Source organism: Cetorhinus maximus, chromosome 6, assembly GCF_964194155.1.
Source record: "Cetorhinus maximus chromosome 6, sCetMax3.hap1.1, whole genome shotgun sequence".
In the NCBI taxonomy this organism is placed as follows: Eukaryota; Metazoa; Chordata; class Chondrichthyes; order Lamniformes; family Cetorhinidae; genus Cetorhinus; species Cetorhinus maximus.
This window is the reverse complement of record NC_135884.1, coordinates 115,346,523-115,372,057: the sequence shown is the minus strand read 5'-3', so window position 1 is coordinate 115,372,057 and position 25,535 is coordinate 115,346,523. Positions and strand designations below refer to the sequence as shown.

Sequence of the window (25,535 nt, the reverse complement as noted above, 5' to 3'; positions counted from 1 at the left end):
GTGATAGGCCCACATTTGTCTTTACCAACCTTTTTGTCTTAACATACCTACAGAAGCTTTTACAGTCTGTTTTTATGTTCCTCACTAGTTTAAATTCATATTTTATTCTTTTTTTAAATCAATTTCTTGGTTCTCCTTTGCTAAGTTTTAAAATGCGCCCAATCCTCAGGCTTACTAGTTTTTTTTTGGCAACTTTATATGCCTCTTCCTTTGATCTGTTAAAATCCTTAACTTGTCTTGTTAGTCATAGTTGGATTACTTTTCCTGCTGGCTTTTTGTACCTTAAAGGGATGTAAATTTGTTGCAAACCATGTACTAATCCTTTAAATGCTGGCCATTTCCCATCTACCGTCATACCTTCTAATGTAGTTCCCCAATCTACCTCAGCCAACTTGCCCCTCAAACCTTTGTAGTTTCCTTTGCTTTGATTAAAGACACTAGTTTTGGAATGACTACGTTACTTTTAAACTTCATGGCAAATGATGGTCACTCTTTCCGTAAAGGACCCTTAACAATGAGATTATTAATTCACTCTTTCTTATTGCACAATACTAGATCTAAAATAGCCTGTTTTCTAGTTGGTTCAACATATGTGCTAGAAAACCATCACTTATACAATTCCAGAAATTCGTCCTCCTCAGCATTGGTCCTAATTAGGTTTACCCGGTCTATATGTAGATTGAAGTCCCCCATGATTACTGTATTGCCCTTGTTACATGCACCTCTATTTATACCATGCCCTACATTACCACTACTATTTGGTGGTCTAAAAACAATTCCTACCAAACTTTTCTGCCCCTTATTGTTTCTTAGCTCCACCCAAACACCTCACCTCTAGGATTTAGCTCCTTTGCTCATGTTTGGGCCAAGGTTGTAATGAGATCTGGAGCCAAGTATTCCTGGCGAAATCTAAAATAAGTAATGGTGAGCAGGTTATTGGTTAGCAAGTGCTGCTCAAAGTGTTGTCGACAGTACCTTTCATCACCTTAATGGTGATTGCGAGTAGGTTGATGGGCAGTAATTGGACAGATTGGATTGTCCTTTTGTGGATAGGACATACCTAGAAAATCTTTCACTTTGTCAGATAGATTTCAATGTTGTAGCTGCACTGGAACAGTTTGGCTAGAAGAGCAACTAGTTCTGAAGAATATGTCTTCAGCACTACAGCCAGGATGTTGTTGGGACCCATAGCCTTTGCTATAACAAGTTTTCTCAGCCAATTCTTGATATCACATGGAATGAATCTAGTTGGCTGAAAGCTGCCTTCTCTGATGTTGGAACCTCAGCAGGAGGCAGAGATGGATCATCTACACAGCACTACTTGCTGAAGATGGTGGCAAATGAATTTTGCAGTTGCATGCTGGGCACCTTCTCCTTTGAGGGTGCGAGTGTGCATAGATGCTTCTCCTCTCTTCAGTTGTTTAATTGTCCATTAGCATTCATGCCTGGATGTGGCAGCGTTGTAGAGCTTTGATCTAATCTATTGATTGTAGGGTTGCTTAGTTTCCATTATAATGTGCTACTTTCGCTGTTTAGAACGCTTTTGGTCCTGTTATGTGGCTTCATTGGGTTGGCACTTCATTTTCAGGTAAACATGGTGTTGTTCCTGGCGTGCTCATCTACATGCCTCATTGAACCAGGGTTGGTCCCTTTGCTTAACGGTACTGGTAGTGAGAGTGAATACACCATGCCATGAGGCAACATCTTGTGGTGGAATACAATTCTGCTACTGAAGGCCTACAATGCTTCATTTATGTGCAGGTTTGAACTGCTAGATCTGTTCTGAATCTATCCCAATTAGCACAATGATAGCACCATACAACACAATGGAGAGTGTCATCTTTGTAAAGACAGGACGTCATTTCCAGAACGACAATGCAATGGTCATTCTTACCAACACTGATATGGGTAGATACATCTGCAACAGGTAGATTGGTGAGGGCAAGATCAAGTAGCTTTTTCCCTTGTGTTGGTTCCCACCACATGCTTCAGGTCCAGTCTGGCAGATAGGTCCTTCATTGATTTGGCCAACTCGGCCAGTAATGTTGCTATTGAGCCACACTTGGCAATGAACATTGAAGCTCCCCACCCAGAGTAAGTTCTGTATCCTTGCTACCCTAAGTACTTCTTTTAAGTGGTGTTCAACATCGTGGAGTATTGATTCATCATTGTTTCCTTTCCCATATTTGACCTGATGGATTGAGCAGTCATGAGGTCTGCAGTTAAATGTTGAAGACTCCTCAGACCAGTTCCTCCTGACTGAATATCACTGCACTGCCACCTCCAGTGATACATGTGTCTGGGCATTGGTAGTAAAGTATGAATCTGTGAATATGTGTAGGGGGAGGAAATTAGCTAAGGCAGAAATTTAGATGGGAATAGTTACAGGCTAGGGGGAAATGGAACTCTAAGCTCAGTATAGTAGTGACACATAGCTGTAAGTCTGATTAATTTAAGTGTTGAGACCTGATTAATTTGAGGTTGGGGCTTGATTAGTTTAAAGGTTAAAGACTTGATTAGTTTTAACACAGTTTTGATGAGCCCTTTGATTATCATATAGTCATGTGATAAGCAGAATACATGTGTACTGGAACATGGGCAAGGTTGTAAGAGTGTATAAATATCTGAAACGAACAGTGATTGGTGAGCAGTCTCTCTCGAGCTGTATTCCCTGTATGCATACTTGCATGGAATAAACCTTTGTCTTGTATGTACCTTCAGCCTTCTCCATGTTGATGTCTTTTGAAACTCCACTATAGTATGACTACATTCGGCTGTTGCTTGACAGGTCTGTGGGACAGCACTCTCAATTTTGTCAAGTTGCCAGGTGTTAGTGAGGTAGATTCTGCAGGGTTAATGAGGCTGCATACATTGTTGCAATGTGTGGTGCAACTGAGTGGCTTGCTAGGCAATTTCAGAGAGTGTGGAATCACATATTAGCTAGATTTAGTAAGGATAGCAGATTTCCATCCCTAGAGGACATTAGCAAATGTGTTTTTAGGAGAATCCAGTATTTTCATGGTCACCATTACTGATTTAGTTAATTAACTGAATTTCAGTTTCCAGATAGCATGGGGAGATTTGAATTTGTGTCTTTGAACCACTAGTCCAGGCTCCTTGATTATTAATCCAGTAACATAACCACTATAATACTATACCTGTGGACATATCCAAGAAGTCAAACACCTTTTTTTAAACTCATGCCAAGGACGCCTTTACAATGCCCAAATTATGGCTTTGGGTGTATTTTTGATCTGTTTGGGAGCAGGAGGTTGGCTCCCTGAATAGGAGTGTGTCTGCATTGATAATTTTTAACGCTAGAGTTAGCACTCTTTTTTTAATTGTAATAAATATTACAGCATTGAAGCTGCCATGTCCAATAGTTTCCCTTTAATTACAATCTTGCACATTTGCACAATGGAGCTAAAAGATATCATTCAATTTGTGTACTGTGGCAAGGATCTGTGCTTTATCCTCTGGGTATTGCCTATCTTAACAAGAAATTCAGGACATAAAGACAAGATCAGCTGAAAATAAAAGAAAATTATATCCCTGAATTATTTCCAACTCATATCCAGAAAAGAGGAAACATTGTGAGGCAATAACATAGCACTGCAGCTTTAAAACATCAGAGTTATATCACACCTGTTCAGATCCTTGCATGCTCCGATAAATGATGCTTTCAAGGCAGGCTTCATCTACGCAGACGGGCAATAACTGTTCCTGTTGCCCATCCCCATCTGAGAAGGAAAATGAAAGCAACTTATTGCAGTACATGGAATAGAAATTCAACTTAATGATTATAAAAAAAGCAACCTAAAGAAAAAAAATCTAATCATAGAGGATCCTCACAGTAAAGTCTTACTGTTAATCTCAAGTGATGCAATGCCAGAAGTAGGTTAGATAAAATCATAGAACAGTTGCCACATGGTAGGAGGCCATTCGGCCTGTTGTGCCTGTGCCAGCTTTCTGAGAGCAACTCAGCTAAGCCCACTTCCCCACCCTTTCCCCATAACACTGCAAACTTTCTCTCGTCAGATAATTATCAAATTCCCTTTTGAAAATCACAATTGAATATGCCTCCACCACTCTCAGGCAGTGCATTCCAGATCCTAACCAGTTGCTAAATAAAACGTTTTTCTTATGTTACTTGTGGCCTTTTTGCCAATCACCTGAATTTGGTGTCCTCTGGTTCTCGACCCTTCTGCTAATGGGAATTAAGCCCTCATTCTCCAGCAACTCATCTGTTTTGTTCCCTTTCTTATGGACAGAAACTGAACTCTCAAAAGCATCTTGCTTGGCTGTTAGCACAAAACAGTTTGCCCTGCTTTTCCACAGCAGTAGCTCCTTTGTTCCTGCGTCTCAAACAGCAGCTGTCTTTTTCCTTTGAGATACTGTGAAAAGGTGTTAAAACTGCCACCGTACCTCAATGGGTTTTCTGTTCAAATTTCTCTTCCCATGGCAATTAGATCACATGGGCATGTCTCCATGCTGAGGTGTTTATCTGGAATTCTGTTTTACTTTAGCTAAAGGTACATTTCAAAACATAACCATCTTGTAAAGTTCAGTGTTCATGACAGTGATCAAGCTGAACCGAATTAATTTAGAATTAACCCTAATCAAAATAAACTTATTTGAATTCAACTGCATATCTTTATTGAAGACATATGCAGAATATCCTCATCATCATAACAATATTTTCAGATCTGAATGGTTATGAATTAAGATCTTCTGAAAATACTGCATGACATTGTTCTGGATAATCAGTTTTTACAATAACTTACGTTTTTCCTACAACAGAACTAACTTTTTGAAGTTTTCCGGCTCACTTTTCAAATCAGCTTGTGTGCTTGTTCATTCAGGTCACTTGGGTTGCCAAGCTATTTTCTGTTTCAGGCTTATGGGTAAACAATTGGGCACACCATTTCGGTGTCAAGCCTGTTCCCAAGAAATTAGTTTTGCTAATTAAATGAAAATAATGCCTTCAGGACAAGCATACAGATGAACAGAGACTGTCTCAGTGAGGCCAATAATTAGCATGAAAAAGATGTCACACTTAAATGACCTAAATAAGCAAGCACAGTCGAAGAACTCTCTCATAGCAGCAACAACACATACATCCACTTAATCTTCTATCTGTGCTCTTTATTTTTGTGTTTAAGAGTGCATGACAGTAAAGCCATAAGATAAATATCTAGTCACACCTCTTCATTGCATCCTGATGCTCAGCAGCAGGGTTGTAAATCATTGAAATTATCTACCCAGAGGGCTGCAGATGCTCAGATGGCAATAAAATTTTAGGTACTGAGGGAATTAAGGGATACAGGTAAAGTGCAGGAAGGTGGAGTTGAGGTTGAAGATCAGTCATGATCTTACTGAATACAGAGCAGGTTCTAATGGCCAAATGGCCTTCTCCAGAGTAATGAATGCAATTCCATTACTGTGCCAGAATCTTGAACTGCAGAAAGCTTGCATATCCTTCCAAACATAATTCACTGAGTTAGAGTCGCATGTTAGCATTGTTGCAAGTTTAGTTTAGTCTATTTACATACCTATAGAAACATTTACAATCTGTTTTTATGTCTCTTGCCATCTTACTCTCATATTTTCTTTCCTTATCAATTTCTTGGTTCTCTTTTGCCAAATTTTACAATCCTCCTAATCCTCAGGCTTACTAATCTTTTTTGGCAACATTATAAGCCTCTTCCTTTGGTCTAAAACTATGTTAAATTTCTCTCGTCAGCCATGGTTCAGTCACCTTTTCTGTGGGGTTTTTGTACCTTAAGAGGAATGTATATTTTTCACAAATTACGCATTAATTCTTTAAACATTAGCCACTGCTCTATAGTCCAAGAAATTATGGGTAGCTGGTGAACTTAAAAGACTATCCAACATAGGTTATAAATGATTAGTGTCTTAGAAACCAATAACAGATGGTGGTTGTGATCTCCAACTGGACGGTTCCTTTATATCCACACATGGATTCCTGATAGGTTATCATGAGTCATGTGTTCAGATGATACTGGAGCATAAGGGTCTGGCACAAAAAGAGTTAATGTGAGACTGAGCACAGTACTGCCCACACAATGATGGAAGAAAACACATGACTCGCACCAAGCGGTCAGCCTAGTGTTGGACAGGGCCGAGTGCACAAGCAAGCGTGGAGGCAGCTCCTAGCTTGAATCCTTTATTGTATACATGTACATAGATCTTGTTATTAATAAATACACACAGTTAACCTACCTAAGACCTACCAAATGGTATCCAACACCCTACAACATGGTGGCAGCGAATGGGGAAAGCCAAAATCTCAAAAAATGCAGGGAGAAACTAAAATCCTGCAAGGCTCAAGAAAAACTCAAAGAAGCATTCTGACCTGAAGAAAAGCTCAAGAAGCAGACATGCAGAGGAAAATCACCAGGGAAAGGCTTGGAAGCTGAAGGAAGAAATTTAAAATTCCTCACTGCAACAGAAGACTCCATAGAATCTCTTGGAAGTCCAGCTTAAATTTTCCAGAGTACAGAGTCAGAAGACTTCGCAGCGGTGAAGTCAAAATTTTAAATTCCAAGACACAGCAAGTCCTGGCAAACTTTTAAATAGTTCAGTGATCAGAAATTGCAGTTTAAAAACTCCTTTGCAAAAAACCGATTCTTGAATCGGCACTTCAACATGTAGCATCCGAGCTCGCTCCAAAAAGAAAAAAATGTATAATTAATTCAGAAGAATTATGACTAAATAATTAGCTTTAAGGGCCAGCGTAGGCCAGGATTTGACAATTTCGTGACCCTAAAACATAATGCTGAAATGGAGAGGCCTGCAGCTAGATGATCCAAGCAGCCATTGTTTGAAATGTTTTCAAGCTGAGTGCCAGTGCCACTGCAGCAGGAGCCCACCAAAACCGACAAGAACGTGCAAACCCATGGTCTCCAAACAAATAGCTCCACCATCTTGAATTTCAGAAAATTCTTAGAGCTGAACCTACACTTTAAAATTATTTAACCAAGGATCAGAAATCCACTCTTCTGATCAATTTGGACTTATCCAAGGCCCAGTTCAATCACATAATTGGGGACCTTAGATACAGGATTGCTTCAGGTTTGGATAAAAGGACAGAAACTGAACAAGTTAATGCGCTATTTTACTCAGTGGGCCGATAGCAGACAACATTATTGCTAGACAAGGAATCAGTGAATCATCTGCTAAATTTGAGAAGTTCTCTCATAATTCAATGTTTATTTTTACTCAAGAATCAACAAAACCCTCAAAAGGGCTAAATTTGTCCAACAGCCAGGAGAACCGGTCGACTCATTCACTAATGATCTGTACAGGGTGGCTGAAGGCTGCAAATACGAACATCTAAAATCTGAACTTTTCAGGAATAGAATAGTCGTAGGAGTAGTGGATGACGTACTGTCAGACATGCTGCAAGCGAAGGAAGATCTAACCCTCAAGAAAGTTATCCAGATTGTTAGGGCAGTTTGAACTTCATGTGTAGCACTGGTCCATTTTAAGAAGAGAAAGTAAACAGCAGTACAAAGGAAATCCCACAATCCAGTTAGTTAAACAGCACAGAAACAGGGACACTCCAGGTCAAGGGAAGCAATACCCTAACCAACCAGTAGAGTGATTATGCCAGCGCTGTGGAGCAAAGCGTGCCTATAGGCGAGATCAATGTCCTATAATTTCAGTCCAATGCTTTCAGTATAATAGAAATGGACACTTCAGCAAACTGTGCCAGGCCAAAACATCTAAATGCCAGGAGACCCAAAGATGATTCATGAAGTTGAGACTGCACACCAAGAAGCCATGCTTCTTGGGTGAGGTTAAAGATCAGGATTTTTGTATTGTAACATGGGCATTTCGGTTAATGGCCATCTCACAAACTTTAAATTGGACACAGGAGCCAATGTTATGGCTGAGACACCTCTGGTTTCGAATAACAGACACATCACTATAAGCATGGAGGAATCCAGCCTCCGGCCACAGGCATGATTCTGGAACCACTAAGTTATGGTGGCAAACAAACCTTCGAGCTGAAGTACGTCATCCGTAACCAGTCTTTTTCGCTCGAGCAAAGATGCCTGTGCAGCTCTGAATCTCCTCCAAATGGCACATGATGTCAGGACAGCCACTATTGTAAATTATATGGAACTACAAGTTCCCGAGAGCACAAACAAGAAAAAGTATCCTGACTGGGACTTAAGCTCTGAACTGTCTTCATACTTTCCAGAGCAGATTTGTCCATTTTTGTTACAGGTGCCGGAAAGCTGATTGGTCAGATCAGCCAGCCACTCAGATAGTTACTATGACTCTCCAGTGGAGGATGAACAAGCGAGCGACCAACAACCAGAAGAGCCTCAGTCTCCGGTTCCGTAGGCTGTTGATGAGGTCAACACTGCGACCACAAAGCAAATGCTGCAACTCCCAGCAACAAGACAGTCCACAGACGATGCTGGAACCAAGTAGCAGCTGCCCATTGCTGACAGCACACCACACAGCCAAATGCAAAGGTGAGCTTACTAAAAAACCACGCCCTGATAAGAGTAATGGCCATCTTCTTGTCACAGAGGACATCACGACAACCCACACAACGAAGGAAAAAGAGGGAAAGCACAACATGGAGACGAGCACAATGTTCATCCACCCTGCAAGAAACAAGATGGAACAACAATCACCTGTCACCACAACAAAGAACGGTTCAATGCCAAGGAATGGAAAAAGAGGATAAAAAGATACCCAGATACCAGAACATCTCCAAATCAACAGAGTTTACCTGCAGCAACAGAGCCTACCACTCCTCCAACAGTAGGACGAACCAGATATGGAAGGGTTATAAGGCCGCCAGAACCTATGAAATCAGAGACTTGAAGGGGGCGGGGCGATGGGGTAACAATAACGATGTAAATAAAAGGGGTAAACTAGAATAACTTGAAATAAATTGGATAAAGGCTTGGGTTGGATAATGGTCTGGCACATTACAGGCCATTTGGTGATTACAACACCGCCCACACAGCGAAGAGAACACATGACCCACACCCAGGAGTCAGTCTAGTGTTGGACAGAGCCGTCTACACAAGCATGGAGACTGCTCCTAGCTTTACTGTATAACTTAGCAGAGAAAAGAAGTTTCAGTGTTGCAAAATATGGAACGCTTCACGAATTTGCGTGTCATCCTTGCTAATCTTCTCTGTATCGTTCCAATTTTAGTATATGTGCTGCCGAAGCGAGCACAGCTTTACTGTATACTATTTCGAGTTATCAACAGTCACAGGTTGCAACTCTTTGAGTACAATCACAGTTCTTGGTTTTCCGGGAGTGGGACATGAACCCACAACCCTCTGATTCAAAGGCGAGGGTGCTATGAACTGAGCCACAGCTGACACCTCTCCGCTTTACTGTATATATGTACACAGCTCTTGCAGTTAATAAATGCATAATTAACCTATTTAAGACTACAAAGGCTTCATTAAGGCTTACCAAACAGTATCCAATACCCTATAATAGATACCCCTTCTCACCAATGATCTACATGGAAGATAGATGGGATTAATAATTGGTAAAGGATGAAGGCAACTGTTAAGAAACTGGGCACAGACCTGCACAGACCGGCCTGTTATTGCAATTCAGCTGCATAGTCAATGAGTGGAAACCCTTGGTGCGCATATGTACTAGAGGTTTTAATGTAGAACACACAAGTCTATACGGGTGCAGTCTGCAATCCTAGTGAAGCCCAGAACCTTGTCTTACTCCTTTTTTGGCTCCATGGGGAAGGAGATGAACTATTGGCTTTGGCAAAGAGCACATCCATAATCTGCTTCATGCCGGCGTACACTCAGAATCACAGAATCTTTATAGTGCAGAAGGAGGCCAGTTGGCTCATCAAATCTGCACTGGCTCTCTGAAAGAGCATTCCACCTAGTCCCACTCCCCTGCCTTATCCCCATAGCCTTGCCCAGGCTTTCTTTTCAGGTAGCAATCCAATTCCCCTTTGAACACCTCGATTGAACCTGCCTCCACCACCCTCTCAGGAAGTTCATTCCAAACTCCAACTGCCCACCCTCTCAGGAAGTTCATTCCAAACTCCAACCGCCCTCTGGGTGAAAAAATGTTTCCTCACATCACATTTACTCCTTTTGCCAATTATTTTGAATCTGTGCCCTCTGTTCTTAATGCTGTCTTGAGTGGGAACAGTTTCTCACTATTTACCCTGTCCATAACCCTCAAGATCTTGAATATCTCTATCAAATCTCCTCTTAGCCTTCTTTTCTCCAAGGAAAAAAAGAGTCCCAAACTCTCCAATCTATTTGCATAGCTACAGTTCTTTATCCCTGGAATCATTCTTGTGAATCTCCTCTGTACCCTCTTCAATGCCTTCACATCCTTCAAGTATGGCACTAAGAACAGGACGCAGTATTCCAGATGAGGCCTGACTACACTACAATTAGGCAAATGTTACTTACACCATTTGTTGATAAACACAAGAACCAGGGGAAAGAGAATTCAGACCTTTGAGCCTGCTTCACCATTCAATAAGATCATGGCTGATTTCCATCTCAGTTACACCTTCCTGCACTATCCCCATTTCCCTCAATTTCCTCAGTATTCAAAATTATATCATTCTCAGTCTTGAATATACTTAATGACTAAGCATCCACTGCTCTCTGAGGGGCAGAATTCCAAAGAATTACAATCCTTTAAGTGAATAAACTTCTCATCTCAGTCCTAAATGACTGACCCTTTATTCTGAGACTGTGACCGTGTGTTCTAGATTTCCCAACATGGAAAATATTCTTAGCATCTACCCTGTCAAGCCTCTTAATATTTTATATGTTGCAATTCTTCTAAACTCTAGGGAATAGAGGCTTAACTTACTCAAACTCTCTTGAGGGCAATTCCCTTATCTTAGGACCTTGAGGCTTAGAAATTGAGAGTCACAGTCACCTTCAGAGCCTTTAGCAATGAAGTGTGTGAATAGGTGAAAGGCCCATTTATTGCTGCAGTAGATGACAAAACAGCCTCCGTAGTGGAGCAGAGCCACTAAACACAATGTTGCTCGCATAATTAGAGGTATGATGTTCTTTTGCTGTGCACATTTGGAGTAAGGTTCCCCACAACTTTCCCTTATTTGCCCTCTCCTTCCTGCAGGTGCAGGTCTCTCCAACTCTTTCTGCTCTTCCTTGTCCAGCTGGAATGTCAGACCACTCCACGTTAAGAGAAAGGAATTGTGCAGAAATTCCATGGCAGAAATTCTCCTCCAGATCCAAAAAGTAACTTCTGTAAATTTTGTAGTTGAATACAAAAGCCAACACAGCAGAAATGGGAGCAAAAAAACCACCAGCAGTTTAAACGGACTAATCCAGGTACTTTCCAATTGCGCCCAAGATCTCTTTAAATAATTTTGGCACAGCATCCCTCCTGACTCTTTCCAATATAGCCGCATTTAGAAAATGGGTGAATCCAGTATGGAGGACATTGTAGGGCCTTGAAACAAGTCCAGGATTCTCTTTTGGATATAGCTATTAAGTCTCATCTGATTTCAGGCAGGTGCTTTCGACAACTGAGCTCCTGAACCAAAATGTTGTTTGACCCACTTTTAGCATAAATCAAGCAGGTGAAAGCCCCACCAAAAATACAGAGGACTTCCACCCAATCTTTTACTGCATAATGGGCAAATGTATGATATAAATTGCCCGAAGGGGAGCTAATATTCAAATGGTTATCCTGCCAGATTATTTTTTCTGAGTCACTTTGAAAGTATCATTTTGTTGTACCTATCATTTACTGATATACTACAGGGTATATCCTATTTAAAATAAAATTGCTTTGCAGGCAACCATGCTTTCCATATAATACAATAAGGTAATATCACTGTTGTCTTACTACATGTTATACCTCCAATGTCAATTTCACAGGTGACTGAAAATTATGTTTTTAATTTCCTCATTACAACTCATCTCATTCGGGGTCAAGTATGACACCAACATTGCATACAGTCTGGTTCAGCTTCAGACAGTTGCCTCCTTCATCAATTGTTTTCAATAAGCTGAAATTATTTTTAATTTTCCAGATGATACCATTTTAATTCCAAATTGGTTGAGGGATAATTGAATTACATCTACATTAAAGGTTTTTAATAGAGACGGCTATGAAATTATTAAAGTTTGAGAGTAAGCTAGCATGTGACCCAGGTTAATAATCAGCAAAACTCTTGCTCTAGGCTACCAGCTGAGGAAAACACAAGGGAGCTGATGATGGACAAGAGCACAACCACCCACCAGAACAGAGAAGCACATTAAGATGTAGTTGGTAGAGCCTGGAACTGCTGGGTGGGTAATGAGGAGGCTTAAGGGACATTAGAAAAGACACAGAGGCAATAAGCACCACTTAATTTACAAAGTGTAAAATGCCAAAAGTGTTGGATGAATCAACGTACACTGTATAATCTACTAAAATAAAAAGATTAATTTTACTGTTTAGAAAACTAAAATGCAGGCAAGTGGTTTGTGTAATTTAGCAGGACATTTTGGATCCAAGAGCAGTTTGAAAAAAAACTCTTTATTCTAATTTTTTTCTGTTTTAAGAGAAGCAGAGAAAGAATTCTGTTCCCATCTGTGCAGCAATTTTGTATACTTAGGATTCAATAAGCCTGTGTTAAATAACTACATTTTTCAGCATATCACAGGAAAAGGATCAGCAAATCTTACCAAAATCAGCAAAAGCCGACTGTCCAATTTTCTTGGCACTTGGAGGTTTTTTTGTGTCATAGGGGGCAGGGGCTTTGGAGAAATTTCCATCCTGTTGGGAGTAAGTTTATGGACAAACGGTTACAAAAAAAATTTCTCCCCAGTGCAAATTTGTACATTTGTAGCAGTGGTCTCTATACAATCAGTGTGCTGCTTTATAATTTAATAAATACATTATTCCTAAATTAGCAAATGACAGACTTCTTAACATTTTGCCTATTAATCCAGTATAATTTTAAAACATGTTGCAATATCAGCTTTTGTTACAGCCTTCAGTCTGATCAGTTTGGTTTACTTGGTAACACTCAAGAGTTGTAAGCCTATGTGTACAAGTCCCATTAGGCTGACTGTTTAACACAGTACTGAGGAAATGCTACGTTGAGAGAGATGCCATCTTTTGAATGACATATTAAACCAAGGTTCAGCCTTCCAGTTTAAGTCTATACTAGGGTGGGAGGAAGGAATGCTTAAATGACAAAAGGGATGATGATGCAAGGGAAAAGGGGATTGTGATGAGGCAAAACATAAACAGATGGATCTAACCGAGATGGAAATGGCAACAGCACCTCAGCTTACTAACACCTGTTTGAATAATATAGTAATAGTGGTTATGATCTGAAGTTATTGAAAACAATGTTGAGTGTAGAAGGTTGTCAAATGTCTAGTGGAAAGATGAGGTGCTGTTCCTCGAGGTTCCTTTGGGTTCATTGAAACAGTGTAAGAGGCTGTGGACAGAATGGGAGTGGAACAGAGAATTTAAATGCCAAATGACAGGAAACTCAAGGTCATGCTTGTGGACTGAATGGAAATATTCAGCTAAACTATCACCCAATCTGGTTAGGTCTCCCAATGGTCTGGACATTGCATCGTGAGAAGCAAATACAGCATACTAAATTGAAAGAAATACAAGTGAATTGTTGTTTCACCTCAAAGAAGTTTTACGGACCCTAAATGGTGGGAAGGAAGAAGAGGGAAAGCCATCTGTTGCAACTCCTGTGCTTATACAGAAAGATACCATGGAAAACAGAGGTTTTGGCAGTAATAGAAGAATGGACCACTGAGGCAACTGTCCCTTTGAAATGATGAAAGTGGAGGGAAGGTAGAGATGTATTTAGCAGTGGCAACACATTGCAGGTGGCAGAAGATGAATGTTGAAGTTGGTAGTGTGTAAGATAAGGATGAGAGATACCCTAGTTTGAGTTTCTTCCAGTTCTAAATAAAGGTCATTGGCCTGAAACAACCTTCTCTCTCCACAGATGCTGCCTGACCTGCTGAGCATTTCTTGCATTATCTGTTTTTTCTCTCAGGTTTCTAGCATCCCCAGTATTTTGTAGAATTGAAAACGTTTTGGATATAATCAATAATTCAGGAAAACCATTCCAAACATAGATAATGTAACATGTTTCTATGCAAGTTCATCCTCCACTAACAAATAAATCATACCAGAATAGTTCAACAGAAGTATACAAACTTTAGAACTTTGAGCATAATTTACAAGATTGAGCTACAAAAGCTTGCCACAAAGTTATAGATTTTTACAACACATCACACCTGTGCTGGGTCTCTCAAAGAGTTAATAAAGTCTTGTTCTCATGCACTTTCTCCAATTTCTTTTTTTTCATATCTTTATCCATTTAACTTTTAAAAGCTATGATGGATTCTGCTTCTTCCACGTTTTCTGTTAGGGAAATCTGTATCCAAACAAGCATTTTTAATTTTTAAAAAAATTGTCCTAATTTCTCATCTCTTCTAAATTTTCTTTCCTGACAATATGGGCCCACCACTAGAGGAAATAGATTTTAATGCTTCACTCATCATTGTTTCAAACACCTCTATCAGATCGTCTCTTAACCGTTTACATTTGAATGGAAAATCCAATTTCTGTAGGCTTTCCTCATAATTGAAGGCTCTCAACTCTAGTATTATCTCAAGAAATCTCTTCAGCACCCTTTATATGGTCTTGACATTCTTTATATAGTAAGATGTCCAAAAATGGATAACATTGTAACTGTGATCTAACTAATGATTTGTCTAGGTTTAGCATTAGCTCTTTGCTTTGCACTCAGTATCACTATTTATGAAAATTTATTAAGGCCTCAAGTGGTTTAACAGTTTCATCAGTTTCAAAGATTTGTGCTTTTGAACTCTAAGTTTCTTTGCTCAGTTTAAAACTTTACTATTTGTCTATCTGCTCTCTTATTATTCTTCGCTGCCATTTTAATTTAACCCGACAGATGTCATGTATCCAACTGCCATTACTGTTTAGCTAGGACATAAAACCACCTGCAAAATGACATGACAGAACAGAACTAAACTGCAGAGGACTCAAGTTTATTGCAGACCAACTGTTGCAATATTTAATTTACTCTGCTCCAAAATATGGCATGTATAAAATTCTCTGCAGTTGACCATATCTTGGCAGCATGATCCGAATAACTTTGGATGAATACTACATAGTCTATCATGATGAATGAAGTTATGATGAATCTATTATATTACGATGAATCTAATATTAAACCAATTGAGATATAAGGATTTATTTGCAATATTAAGTGATAACATTGCGCAAACTGGCAAGACATTGTAATGGTTCAATAATAGTAACTAATAATAGTAAACTTTAGGCCCGTTTCAAACTCAATTGTAATTGCACTTATTACAGTTGGAGATGGTACAAGTCAACATCCACATTACCTGCCATTTCTCATCAAGAAATTGCTTGAATTTCATTTTCATTCATTTCAGTTTTGTAGTGTTCTCTGAATACATTTCAATAAAAAAGTTTCTAAGCATTTTTTTTAATCAGCTCTGATCTATTAGGGAATTTAATGGGGTTTACGCATATCTGCTTAAGGAATAATGAATTTCACAAAGAACGATGAATATGAAGATGATGAGATATATGCCTACAATCCGACTGAAATTTTGCCACAATTATTCAAATGGGAGAAGATCACCCACGTCGCAATTCATTTCAACAAACTATATGCAAAAAGATGGCATTTGGATAATATCACAAAAGATTCTAGTGTTGCATGGATTTAAAAAAATATTTTCTGTGCTCATTAAGGTGAGTAATATTATTGCTGTGAGATGGAATAATTCTTCATTTCAGGGTTCCAGAGTCAACAAACATCCCAGGAAAGATACAGCATAATTAGAAGCAAAGCAAAACTCTCTCCATCTTTTCCAATAAACTGCCCTAAGTGCAATTTTACAATGTAATCATAATTCACTTGTGTCACATTTTCCCATTGCCAGTCACTCCTTTACTAAGAAAGTCAAAAACAATTGCGAAATACCTTATTTTCCCATGTCTCAAAGTGAATTCCATCAGGTTCTTTGGTGGTAAGAAATAAGTCTGGAATAAAGTTTAAACAGATGATTAGATAAATAACAATTCATATATTTTAACAAACTGCTTAAAGATGAATTATGCACATTTAAACACAAGTCAGATCTTGGATTTTACATGTGCATGTATGCATGTCTTGAAACTACAACTATTTCATTTACTCAGCTAATTGAAACCATACCAAATGCATATTGTCACATAGAAAGCAAAACAAACTTGTATTTATATAACATCTTTCAGATCCTTAGAATGTTCAAAATGTTTCAGTCAACTAATTATTCTTGACGTATGATCGCTCTTGTATTATTGGTAGACTTGATCGTCAATGCACGTCCAACCAGTTCCTATATAACAGCGATAAGATTATGCCCAGTTAATTTGTTTTTATGAAATCTGTTATCTGAGGGATAAATGTTGGCCACGCCACAGAACTTCCCTCCTCTTTAAATAGTACCATAAAATATTTTTTGTCTACACTAGGGGACAGACAGGTCCTTGATTTATTGTCTCATTTGAAAGATGGAACTTCTCGCAGTGCAGTGGTCCCTCAATACTGCGCTGAAGTGTCAATTTAATTATGTTCTTAATTCCGAGAGTGGGGCTTGAATCCATGATCTTTAGACTCCTGGTCATACTGCTACCATTGGGCCAAGGTTTATATCCACAAAAATATACTGAAGAATAATGTAATAACAGTTTGTATTAATTAATCATAAAGATACGTGAGCTGCTTTCAGTAGTATTTTTGGTACAATATGCTAGTCATGAAATTTAATATGTAAAATTGCTAAATCCATGCTTTGTACTGTCCCAATCCAGATATTGCACATCTAATGTAGTTCAGATACAAAGCAGTGAATCTAAAAACGGTTGTATGGTTCTTTAGAATTAACCTCCACACGCAGCAAAGGTTAACTAAGTACATAATGCATGCATCCGAACATTCCTGCTAGAAGATAAGAAAATAATCAACTTGAAAATCCAATTTTTATGTAATTTTTCAAGCTGCATCACGAAATTGGACACAAAGCATGTGTCATTGAAGGCTGTTCTCTCCTGTCTTCATCAGTTTGAGGGATAAGTGTAAAGAAACACCCTAATCCCCACTCTAAGGCATCTCTAAACTTGTGAAACAACTTAGTGAAGGACAATGATCCTAAATGAACAAAGAGGCCTTATCACACAATAAAAGATCTACATATGAAACCAAAGATAAACCTGCAGTGCAGTACTGCATCATACTTTAGGGTGACATTTGAAAATAAAGCAGAACTACATTTTTAAAGGATTCATTATTTGTCTGGAAGTAACAGTAATAATCTTTCAAACCATATGGCACTTCACATGACAGATCTGGAATAACATAAGAAGCCAGAGATCAGGTCAGTGCCCATTTTGCAACTTTAATGAGTTCTCAATCTGCAAGGAATTTAGAGACAGAATATTTTGAGCTTGTTTCTATTTATATTCAGCTGATAAAAAGATTACAATTTTAATTTGTGCAAAGGATGAAATACTTTACTCATTAAAAAATGGTTTTGCGATGGATTTTGGGTGTTGCCACATATGTAAATAGAAACGCCTGTTAATACACTCAGAAATGCTAGGTCCTTGATAATTAACTGCAGATTTCCTAATAAACTTACAGCAATGATAGGGAAATCATTAAGCTTCTTGTGTAAATGTCATCACACTTCAAGCATACAGAACATGTTGAGTTGGTGTGCACATTAAGTCAGTAATAGAATCAAACGCACAAAAATTGAAAAATGCAACAATTATTATTAATAAAAATAATGAATTCAAAGGCATATGTTTAAGGATTCAAGTGATTATAAACTGATGAAGTTTGGATCTCAAAATTAATAAATGAATAAATTACTGTCTTATGATCAAAGCCATCTCCCTTTATTATTCAAGTAGGCCTAAATTTATTAGCTAGATATACAGTATTGCTTAATTGGTCAATTTGTGTGCAATTAAGTTATACTTGGCTTAAGTTTCCATTTTCAGAAACTCTAGCAGCAAAAGGGAATGGGAACAGGCCATAAATTTGGCAAAATGGTTGGTACGTTACAAGGTTCATAACCAGGCAGTTTCAGATTTAGTCTGCTCAACATAATTGACAGGATAAGGGAACTTCTGCCCAACAATTTTCAGATGGCTGTGTACCAAATCCCAAAGCTTTCCATCATTCAACTTGTCAATTTGGAATGACATTGGTTAAATATCACTTGGGACAGCTTCCTAGGCATGCTTATTATGAGGTGACAAGAACAATGTCTACTTGTAATCATCGCATTGATTGTGCTGGAGAAATTGATGGATGATCTACCTACCTTCTCAGTTGAAGTAAAGATATGAAAATGAAAGGGAGGGAAGAGAAAAGAAACACACTAATATTCATTTAGTAGTCCTTCTGTGCTTCAGAAACTGATAAACATGAGAAAATTTAACCCATGGTGGGAAAGAAAACAATCTGTGCAGGTAACACTTGCAAGTTTTAAGAATTAATTAATGTGTACTAACTGCCAGTTTTTGTAAGCGTAGTTAGGAAAATTAATGCAGCTTGCTGCTTCAAGTGAAACCTTTCACAGGCAAAAATTTGTAGAGTTCCACAAATAGTGCCTTCTATCTAAAAATGTTTCAACATGGATTTATTGCTTCTTAGACTGAATGGCAGCGATTATGGCAATGGCACCTTATGATTAACATCATCAAGATATACATTCCAATAAAAAAAATCAGCTTTAATAAACAATAGAAAGAATGATCTAAAATATTATATAAAATGAATTTCAAGTAATATGGCTGATAGAAGATCAACTTATGGTAATTTTCAGCTTTTCTGTCAAGAGGTTCTTTAACTACAAAAATGAAAACTCTTTTGTTACCCTTACGTGTTTTGATGATCCTACAAGCAGCCTTTATAGCTATCAGTACAATGGGCAATTTTATTACATGGTTCAATTTTATTTTGTTCAGGTACAGCAAGCAATGAGGATATGTTAGCCTTTACTGCAAGGGGATTACAGTATAACAGTAAGAAAGTCTCGTTGCAATTACGTAAAGCTTTGGTAAGACATAGACCACACATGGAGCACTGTATACAGTTTTAGTCTGCTAACCTAAGGAAGGGTATACTTGCCTCAGAAGGAGTGCAACAAAGGCTCACTAGACTGATTCCTGGGATAACAAAGCTAGGCTATGAGGAGAGATTGAGTAGAAAAGCTGATATTCCCTGGAGTTTACAGAAATGTGAAGTGATCTTACAGAAACATTAACTTCTTAGAGGATTTGACAGGGTAGATACTGAGATGTTGCTTTCCATGGTCAGAGAGTCTGGAACCATGGATCATAACTTCAGGATAAGAAGTTGGCCATCTAGGACTGAGAGAAGGATAAATTTCTTCATTTGGAGGGGATAAATAAAGCAGGCTTCCCTTGCCCACCACTGCAAACTTGCTTGCAGGGAACCTGATGGGCCTTGGCTGCAGTGTGGGGCCTGACCACCGCCAGCTAAGATCCCAGCAGCATCCAGAGTCTGGCCCTAAATGGTGTTAACCGGTAATAATTGGCTGCCCTCCACTGTCGGGTGGGCAGGTAGCCATTTCCATTGCACATCTGCCTCCGGTAAGACTGGACAGAGACAGTAATGCGACGGGTGGCTGATCTGACCTGCATTGTTCAAAACCTTCCTTCTGCCACCACCAAAGCCGCCTCTGCCCTGCTGCTAAGATTTCACCCATGAGTATATTTGATAATTTTGCGCACTAATGGAATCAAAGAATATGGCGATCGGGCAAGAGAGTGATGTAGTTTAGCCATGATCTTACTGAATAGCAGAACAGACTCAAGAGGCCATATAGTTTACTACTCCTTCTATTTATTAAGTTCTTAATTAACAGATACTTTTTAAAGAAAACCAGAAAAATTGTGATTTTAAAACTTACACATTTATTTATTTTTGCAGGCGAAGACTTTCAGTGGCAACTATTTTAACTTCAAAGCAACAGGAATCCTTACAAAGTAACTATTATGTGCTTAAAATGCACTGTAGTCAATATTGATTTGCTCCTTTTTCATTTAAAGAGTTGTGTTCCTTACAGGGAGCAAGCTTAACATTCAGCAGGCAAACCTATGTGCTTTGGAGAAAATATGGCATTTATCTCAAAACAAAGATCAAAGTCCACCAGGCAGTGGTTTTCATCACTTCTCTATGGCTCCAAGGCATGGACAACCTACCAATGCCACGTAAAGCAACTAAATGCATTCCATCTTCTTTGCTTAAAATGTACCTACAACATCAAGTGGTAGGACGAAACACTCAACATCAAAGTTCGTACAAGGTGCTGCATACCTGATATTGAGAGCAGGCTCATCAGAGCTCAGTTTTGCTGGGTTGGCCATGTGATCCGCATGGAGGATTCTATCGTACAAAAGGCAGTATTCTACAGCCAACTGAGAACCAGAACCTGCACCATAGGACATCCCAAACTTAGATATGAAGACATTCTGAAAGTCAATCTCAGAACCTGGGAAAATCAACTGTGGACAGGTCCAAATAGAGAAGCCTGTCATCACGCAATCTCAATATTTGAGAACAGTCAAGTCCCTTCAGGACAAGTGAGCATGCTGCAAAGGTGGGGCTTTCACCCACTCCAACAGTGACTTCACATGTACCTACAATCAAATCTGCCAATCAAAATGGAGTTTAACGTCATAAATGAGATGAACCCGACCTAGGCAGTGAACAACTGGTTTCCTTGTGCAATAGTCATCCGTTGAAACAACAAAAGAATCCATCATCGTTTACAGGGAGAGTGCATTTATAGTACATGTGCAACCATTTATAGAAATTACCCTATCTGGACTAGTATTTTGTCAATTTGAGAGAACATCAGAACTATATGGAACACTTTTTGCCCCTTGCCTTCATCTTCAAATATCAATGAAATTGTACATTCCAATTCATTCCTGGGATAAAGATGCAAGTTGCTCCTTTGGATGAGAATACAACCAAGAATACAAAAATTTACCAATTATTTCAGAAGGAAGTCATGATACATAAATATTCATAACATTGTGCATTGTCACTTTTTTTTCTTAGAAACGTTATCTTCTTGTTCAAGCTAAAGGAATTGCTTAAAGCAATTTTTCTGAATCAATTTTGATCGCTTGATCATCATATATAGACAATGATTTTATATACTGCGAAATATCAGTATATATATATATATATCATATGTATATATGTGTATATGTATATACGAATGTAAAATCTTTCTTGACGTCGGTTCCTCCTAACATGATGAATGGCTCATATTCCTGTTCACAATACTTGCCCAAACTGGAAGTTACTGGTGCACGTAAAGTACCATTAGAAGGGATCATTTTGTCTCTTACACTCAATGCCATCTTTCTTTCTCTATTTTAATTTCTGTGCATGATTTTACTATGAATTAAATATTGTAATTTATACTTCCTGGTTTAGAATCTGTGGGGGGAATTTTCCCATCCCGCCCATGGCGGGTTTCGTGGTGGGTGGGACCAGAGAATCCAGCGGCAGGCAAAACGTTGCAAGTCCGCCATCATAAAAATAGGTTGCAATTCTCCCAATGGTGTGTTTATGGCAAGTCAATTATCTCACTGACGAGTGGCGTGAACGCTTTTTGTATTCATTAACATGTCATGAATGTTCATTAAAGCAGCTGCTCACCAGAATCTTACCAGGCCTTCCAATCTTGCATCAGCCAGCAGGAAATTACGCCACCTCAAATCCGTTTAAAAAGGGGTGGGGTACACAAGTCGAACCTCAGTTTGCTGGTAACTTCGAGGTGAATGGAACATACATAGCCTATCCGCCATAGCACTGCGCCAGTCTTGTTGTGATGAACACCACCTCTGCTAGGACTGTGGGGTTGGTCTGCTCTTGCTCTTTGCCTACATTGTCCCGAGGAACACCACTGTGCTGTGGTACTCATGCGGGCTTCTGCTTTCAGAAACCAGCATTTCAACCGGGGGTGGGCTGTGAGGCGAGGGCGGGGTTGATGAACACAAGGGGGGCAACGGTGAGGGAAGGCGGTGTTATGGCAGAGAGAGGCAAAGGCAAACACAAGGTGGGCAATGGGGAGGGAAGGCTTTGGAATGGCAGTGAAGGGGACGGGCGAACACGAGGGGGTTGCCCTCTAACCTCTTGTTGCCGCAGGAGTGAGCAGGTCTCTGCTTAGAAAGGAAAGAGGAAGACCTCCTTGCGATGAAAGCCCCTGAAAGCCTATGGCTTCATTAGCACTGTTAAAGTGCTGCTCAGAACTCAGTGGCTTCACATCACAGTCGCTGCATCTCAAGAGTAACAAATAGGAATGTAGAATTTGTGAATGCAGTCAATAGTGAAGGAGGCATTCCATCAATGAAGACCTGTCATGCATTCATCAGAATTGACACTAACAGGCCAAAGGGCATCCGACATTGACCATATGCAACTGATTGGTCATTAATATGCCAATATCAGAGATTGGCGCACAGAGCTAGGTTGGGTCACTCATCTCACTGAAACTTTAGCATCCCACACAGGGCTCAAGATGTTACATATCTGTGATGCCATCTTGGTCACCTCGATGTTTGTGCTAGTGTCTCAGGGAAAAGGTGGCATCAGCCACCAAGTAGGGCAGAAAAAACTATGGACCCTTACAGTTCACAAACCTGTCATCTTCTGAGCTTCGCTTTCTTGCCCCTTGAATCATTAATGTCTTCAATGTTTCCTTTCAGAGAGAAGGCAAAAGCACATGTGGCTCCAGGGCTAAATGCTGCCTTTGTCAGGGTCCTAATGCAATGGAGGTGATGGAGAAGGGATAGGAAATTCCTTGGGTATCTCCAGCAGGAGTGACATGGTCAAGCGGAGTCACAGCATGTACAGGAGGGTCAGGAGGAGACCCCCCCAGGCAGCCGGGGCAACTCGCCAGACTTGGGGTTTATCATAGAAGAACCTCCTATTTACAAATGAGCGAGAGACAATGCATGACTGCGCTTGTCCTGAGCTCTGGCACATCACATATTCGTGAAGACCTGACGCCACGTGGAGTTGGAGGGGATCCCCTGCCAGTGGCTTTGAAGGTGACCACAGCACTCAATTTCATGTCCTCTGGTTCTTTCCAAGGATCAACAGGGGACCTGTGTGGTATTTCTCAGGTCACAACATATCGATGCATACAGGAGGTCACAGATGCCCTTTACATGAGAGTCATCATTATGTCATTATTTCACCCCTCTCCTATTTTTACTTAGTTCTGTGGAAGGGTCATGAGAACTCGAAACGTCAACTTTGTTCTTCTCCGCCGATGCTGCCAGACCTGCTGAGTTTTTCCAGGTATTTCTGTTTTTGTTTTGGATTTCCGCAGTTTTTTGTTTTTATCATTATGTCAGGCTTGCTCTGGATGATGATAGCCAGGCTGCGAGATTCACTGGCTTCGCTGCCATCTCAAGCTTCCCAAGGGTGCAGGGTGAAATAGACTGCACCCATGAGGCTATACAGGCTCCATGGCAGCAGGCCCTAATGTTTATAAAACACAAGGGCTATCATTCCATCAATGTACAATTGGTGTGTGATCATCGGAAGCAAATACTCCACGTTTGTGCACGGTACCCTGGGAGTTGCCATGACTCCTACATCCTGAGTCACTTCCAGGTGCCTGAGATTTTCGAGGGGCCACTATGTCTGCAGGGATGGCTGCTTGGGGATAAGGGACGCCCACTGAAACGCTGGCTGATAACACCAATGTATCACTCTCAGAGTTGTTCCCACAGAGAGGTACAATGCTGCTCACAGCTCCACATGCTCCCTTATAGAGCGGATCATAGGGATTCTGAAGATGTGCTTCAGATGCTTGGGCCATCCAGGTGGCTTACTTCAATACACTCCCGACCCAGTTTCCTGCATCATCGCAGCGTGTTGCGTCCTTCACAATCTGGCAAAGCAAAGAGGTGAATCCCTGCCAGGAAGTAAATGGAGGAGGATGAGCTCATCAGAGGATATAGATCTGGAGGCCCAGAACCTCAAGAGGCTGCTGAGGGTCAGTATGAGCACGATCACACCATGGAGGAAGTCAGACGTGGGGAGGCATGCCTGTGATAAGTTAGTTGCTGACAAGTTCCAGGAAGAGTAAAGTTAAGTGAGGGAATATGGCTACACCTCTCCTAGCCCTCAATGCCATTTTCTTTCAACTCAAGTGACATCTACCCACTTGCAGCGAGAACAAGTACCGCATCCACACATATGTGCTCTAACCTCACGAATTACCAGGCCATGATCTTTGCTTTGGTCCATGGGGCCCTGTGAGTGAGCTCACTCTGGGAACTGAAAGCCCACTTGGGAACAAGAGTGATGCGAGAGAAGAATTGAAGTCTTCGCCACCATCTAATGATGCAAACTATGCTCCGACTGAGATGTGGATATGTCTAGGGTTCTCCTCCTCCCCGTGCATGTCTTTTCTTCTGCCACTATCACTGAGATGACACAAATGCCGCTAGAATATGAATGTTGATGAGCTGCCCTGTAAGGGTTAGAAACGCTTACAACACATTTTCAATAAAGATTTAAACACATCTCCCTGACATCACACAAAGGTGCAGAGACTAGTTTAACTGAGGCTGACATCACAAGAACATGAATCCCACAGTGAGACACTATCACTCAGTGGAAGGAAGACTAAACGTCGAAAAAAAGAGGGTTCCAAAGTACAAAATCACAACACCTTCAGCTGACAGGAACATTCACATAACCATCAAATGTATTAACAAAAGTGCAATTTATTTGCATGTCTAGCATACTTGTGACCCAAAAGTGACATCAATTTTTCTTAACTGTCCTAACTCTACTGCTGCTCCTGGGTGCAGCCCCGACATCCACAGCAGAGGTGGAGGCAGTCTACTGGACTGCTACATCCTGATGTCTGTGCTGACCTTGGTGAACGTCCTCTGGTGGCCCGAGGCTTGGAAGGCCCCGGCCTGATAGTCACTTACTCAGGGGCAGAAGTGCCCTCGGCGGCCTGAGAAGCTTGATTGGATGGAGTCACAGGCAGGGGGGCTGTGAGTGGTTGCACACCCTTGGAGTATCTTCACAGGAGGACCCCGTGGTGTCCGTCTGATGCTCATCCTCCCTGTGCGTTCCAAATGACCCCTCCCTGTCTCCTGCAGAAGATGGTGTACCTGGAGGGAGGTCAAGTGGCCTCATCCCCATGTCGTCTACATCTTGATGGTGTCCACCAGTGTGTGTGGCCATGGAGTGCAGAGCCAAGCACAAATCCGGCAAGGCCAGATGGACCAAGGTCTCCATGGTGGTCGCCAGCCTTTCCATAGTGACCTGTAGGCGCTCGCATTTCGGCGCCACGACATCAGACAGAACGTGGAGGACTCTCCATTGTTTGCTCTAGTCTGCTGAA

The 25,535-nt window shown here is 40.4% G+C and overlaps 1 protein-coding gene and 1 pseudogene across 2 annotated transcripts in view; both read right to left on the bottom strand.

Moving 5' to 3' along the window:
- The window catches only part of itfg1 (integrin alpha FG-GAP repeat containing 1), a 287,768-nt gene that overhangs the window by 176,697 nt on the left and 85,536 nt on the right, over positions 1–25,535 (bottom strand). For both annotated transcript variants that reach the window (XM_078544345.1, XM_078544346.1), the window contains 3 exons: positions 16,046–16,104; positions 12,705–12,795; positions 3,646–3,740 (listed from right to left, as the gene is read on the bottom strand). In XM_078544345.1, the coding sequence (XP_078400471.1) occupies positions 3,646–3,740; positions 12,705–12,795; positions 16,046–16,104 (245 nt within the window). The remainder of the gene's footprint in view (positions 1–3,645; positions 3,741–12,704; positions 12,796–16,045; positions 16,105–25,535) is intronic.
- Positions 9,138–9,231, bottom strand: LOC144682363 (U6 spliceosomal RNA; annotated as a pseudogene).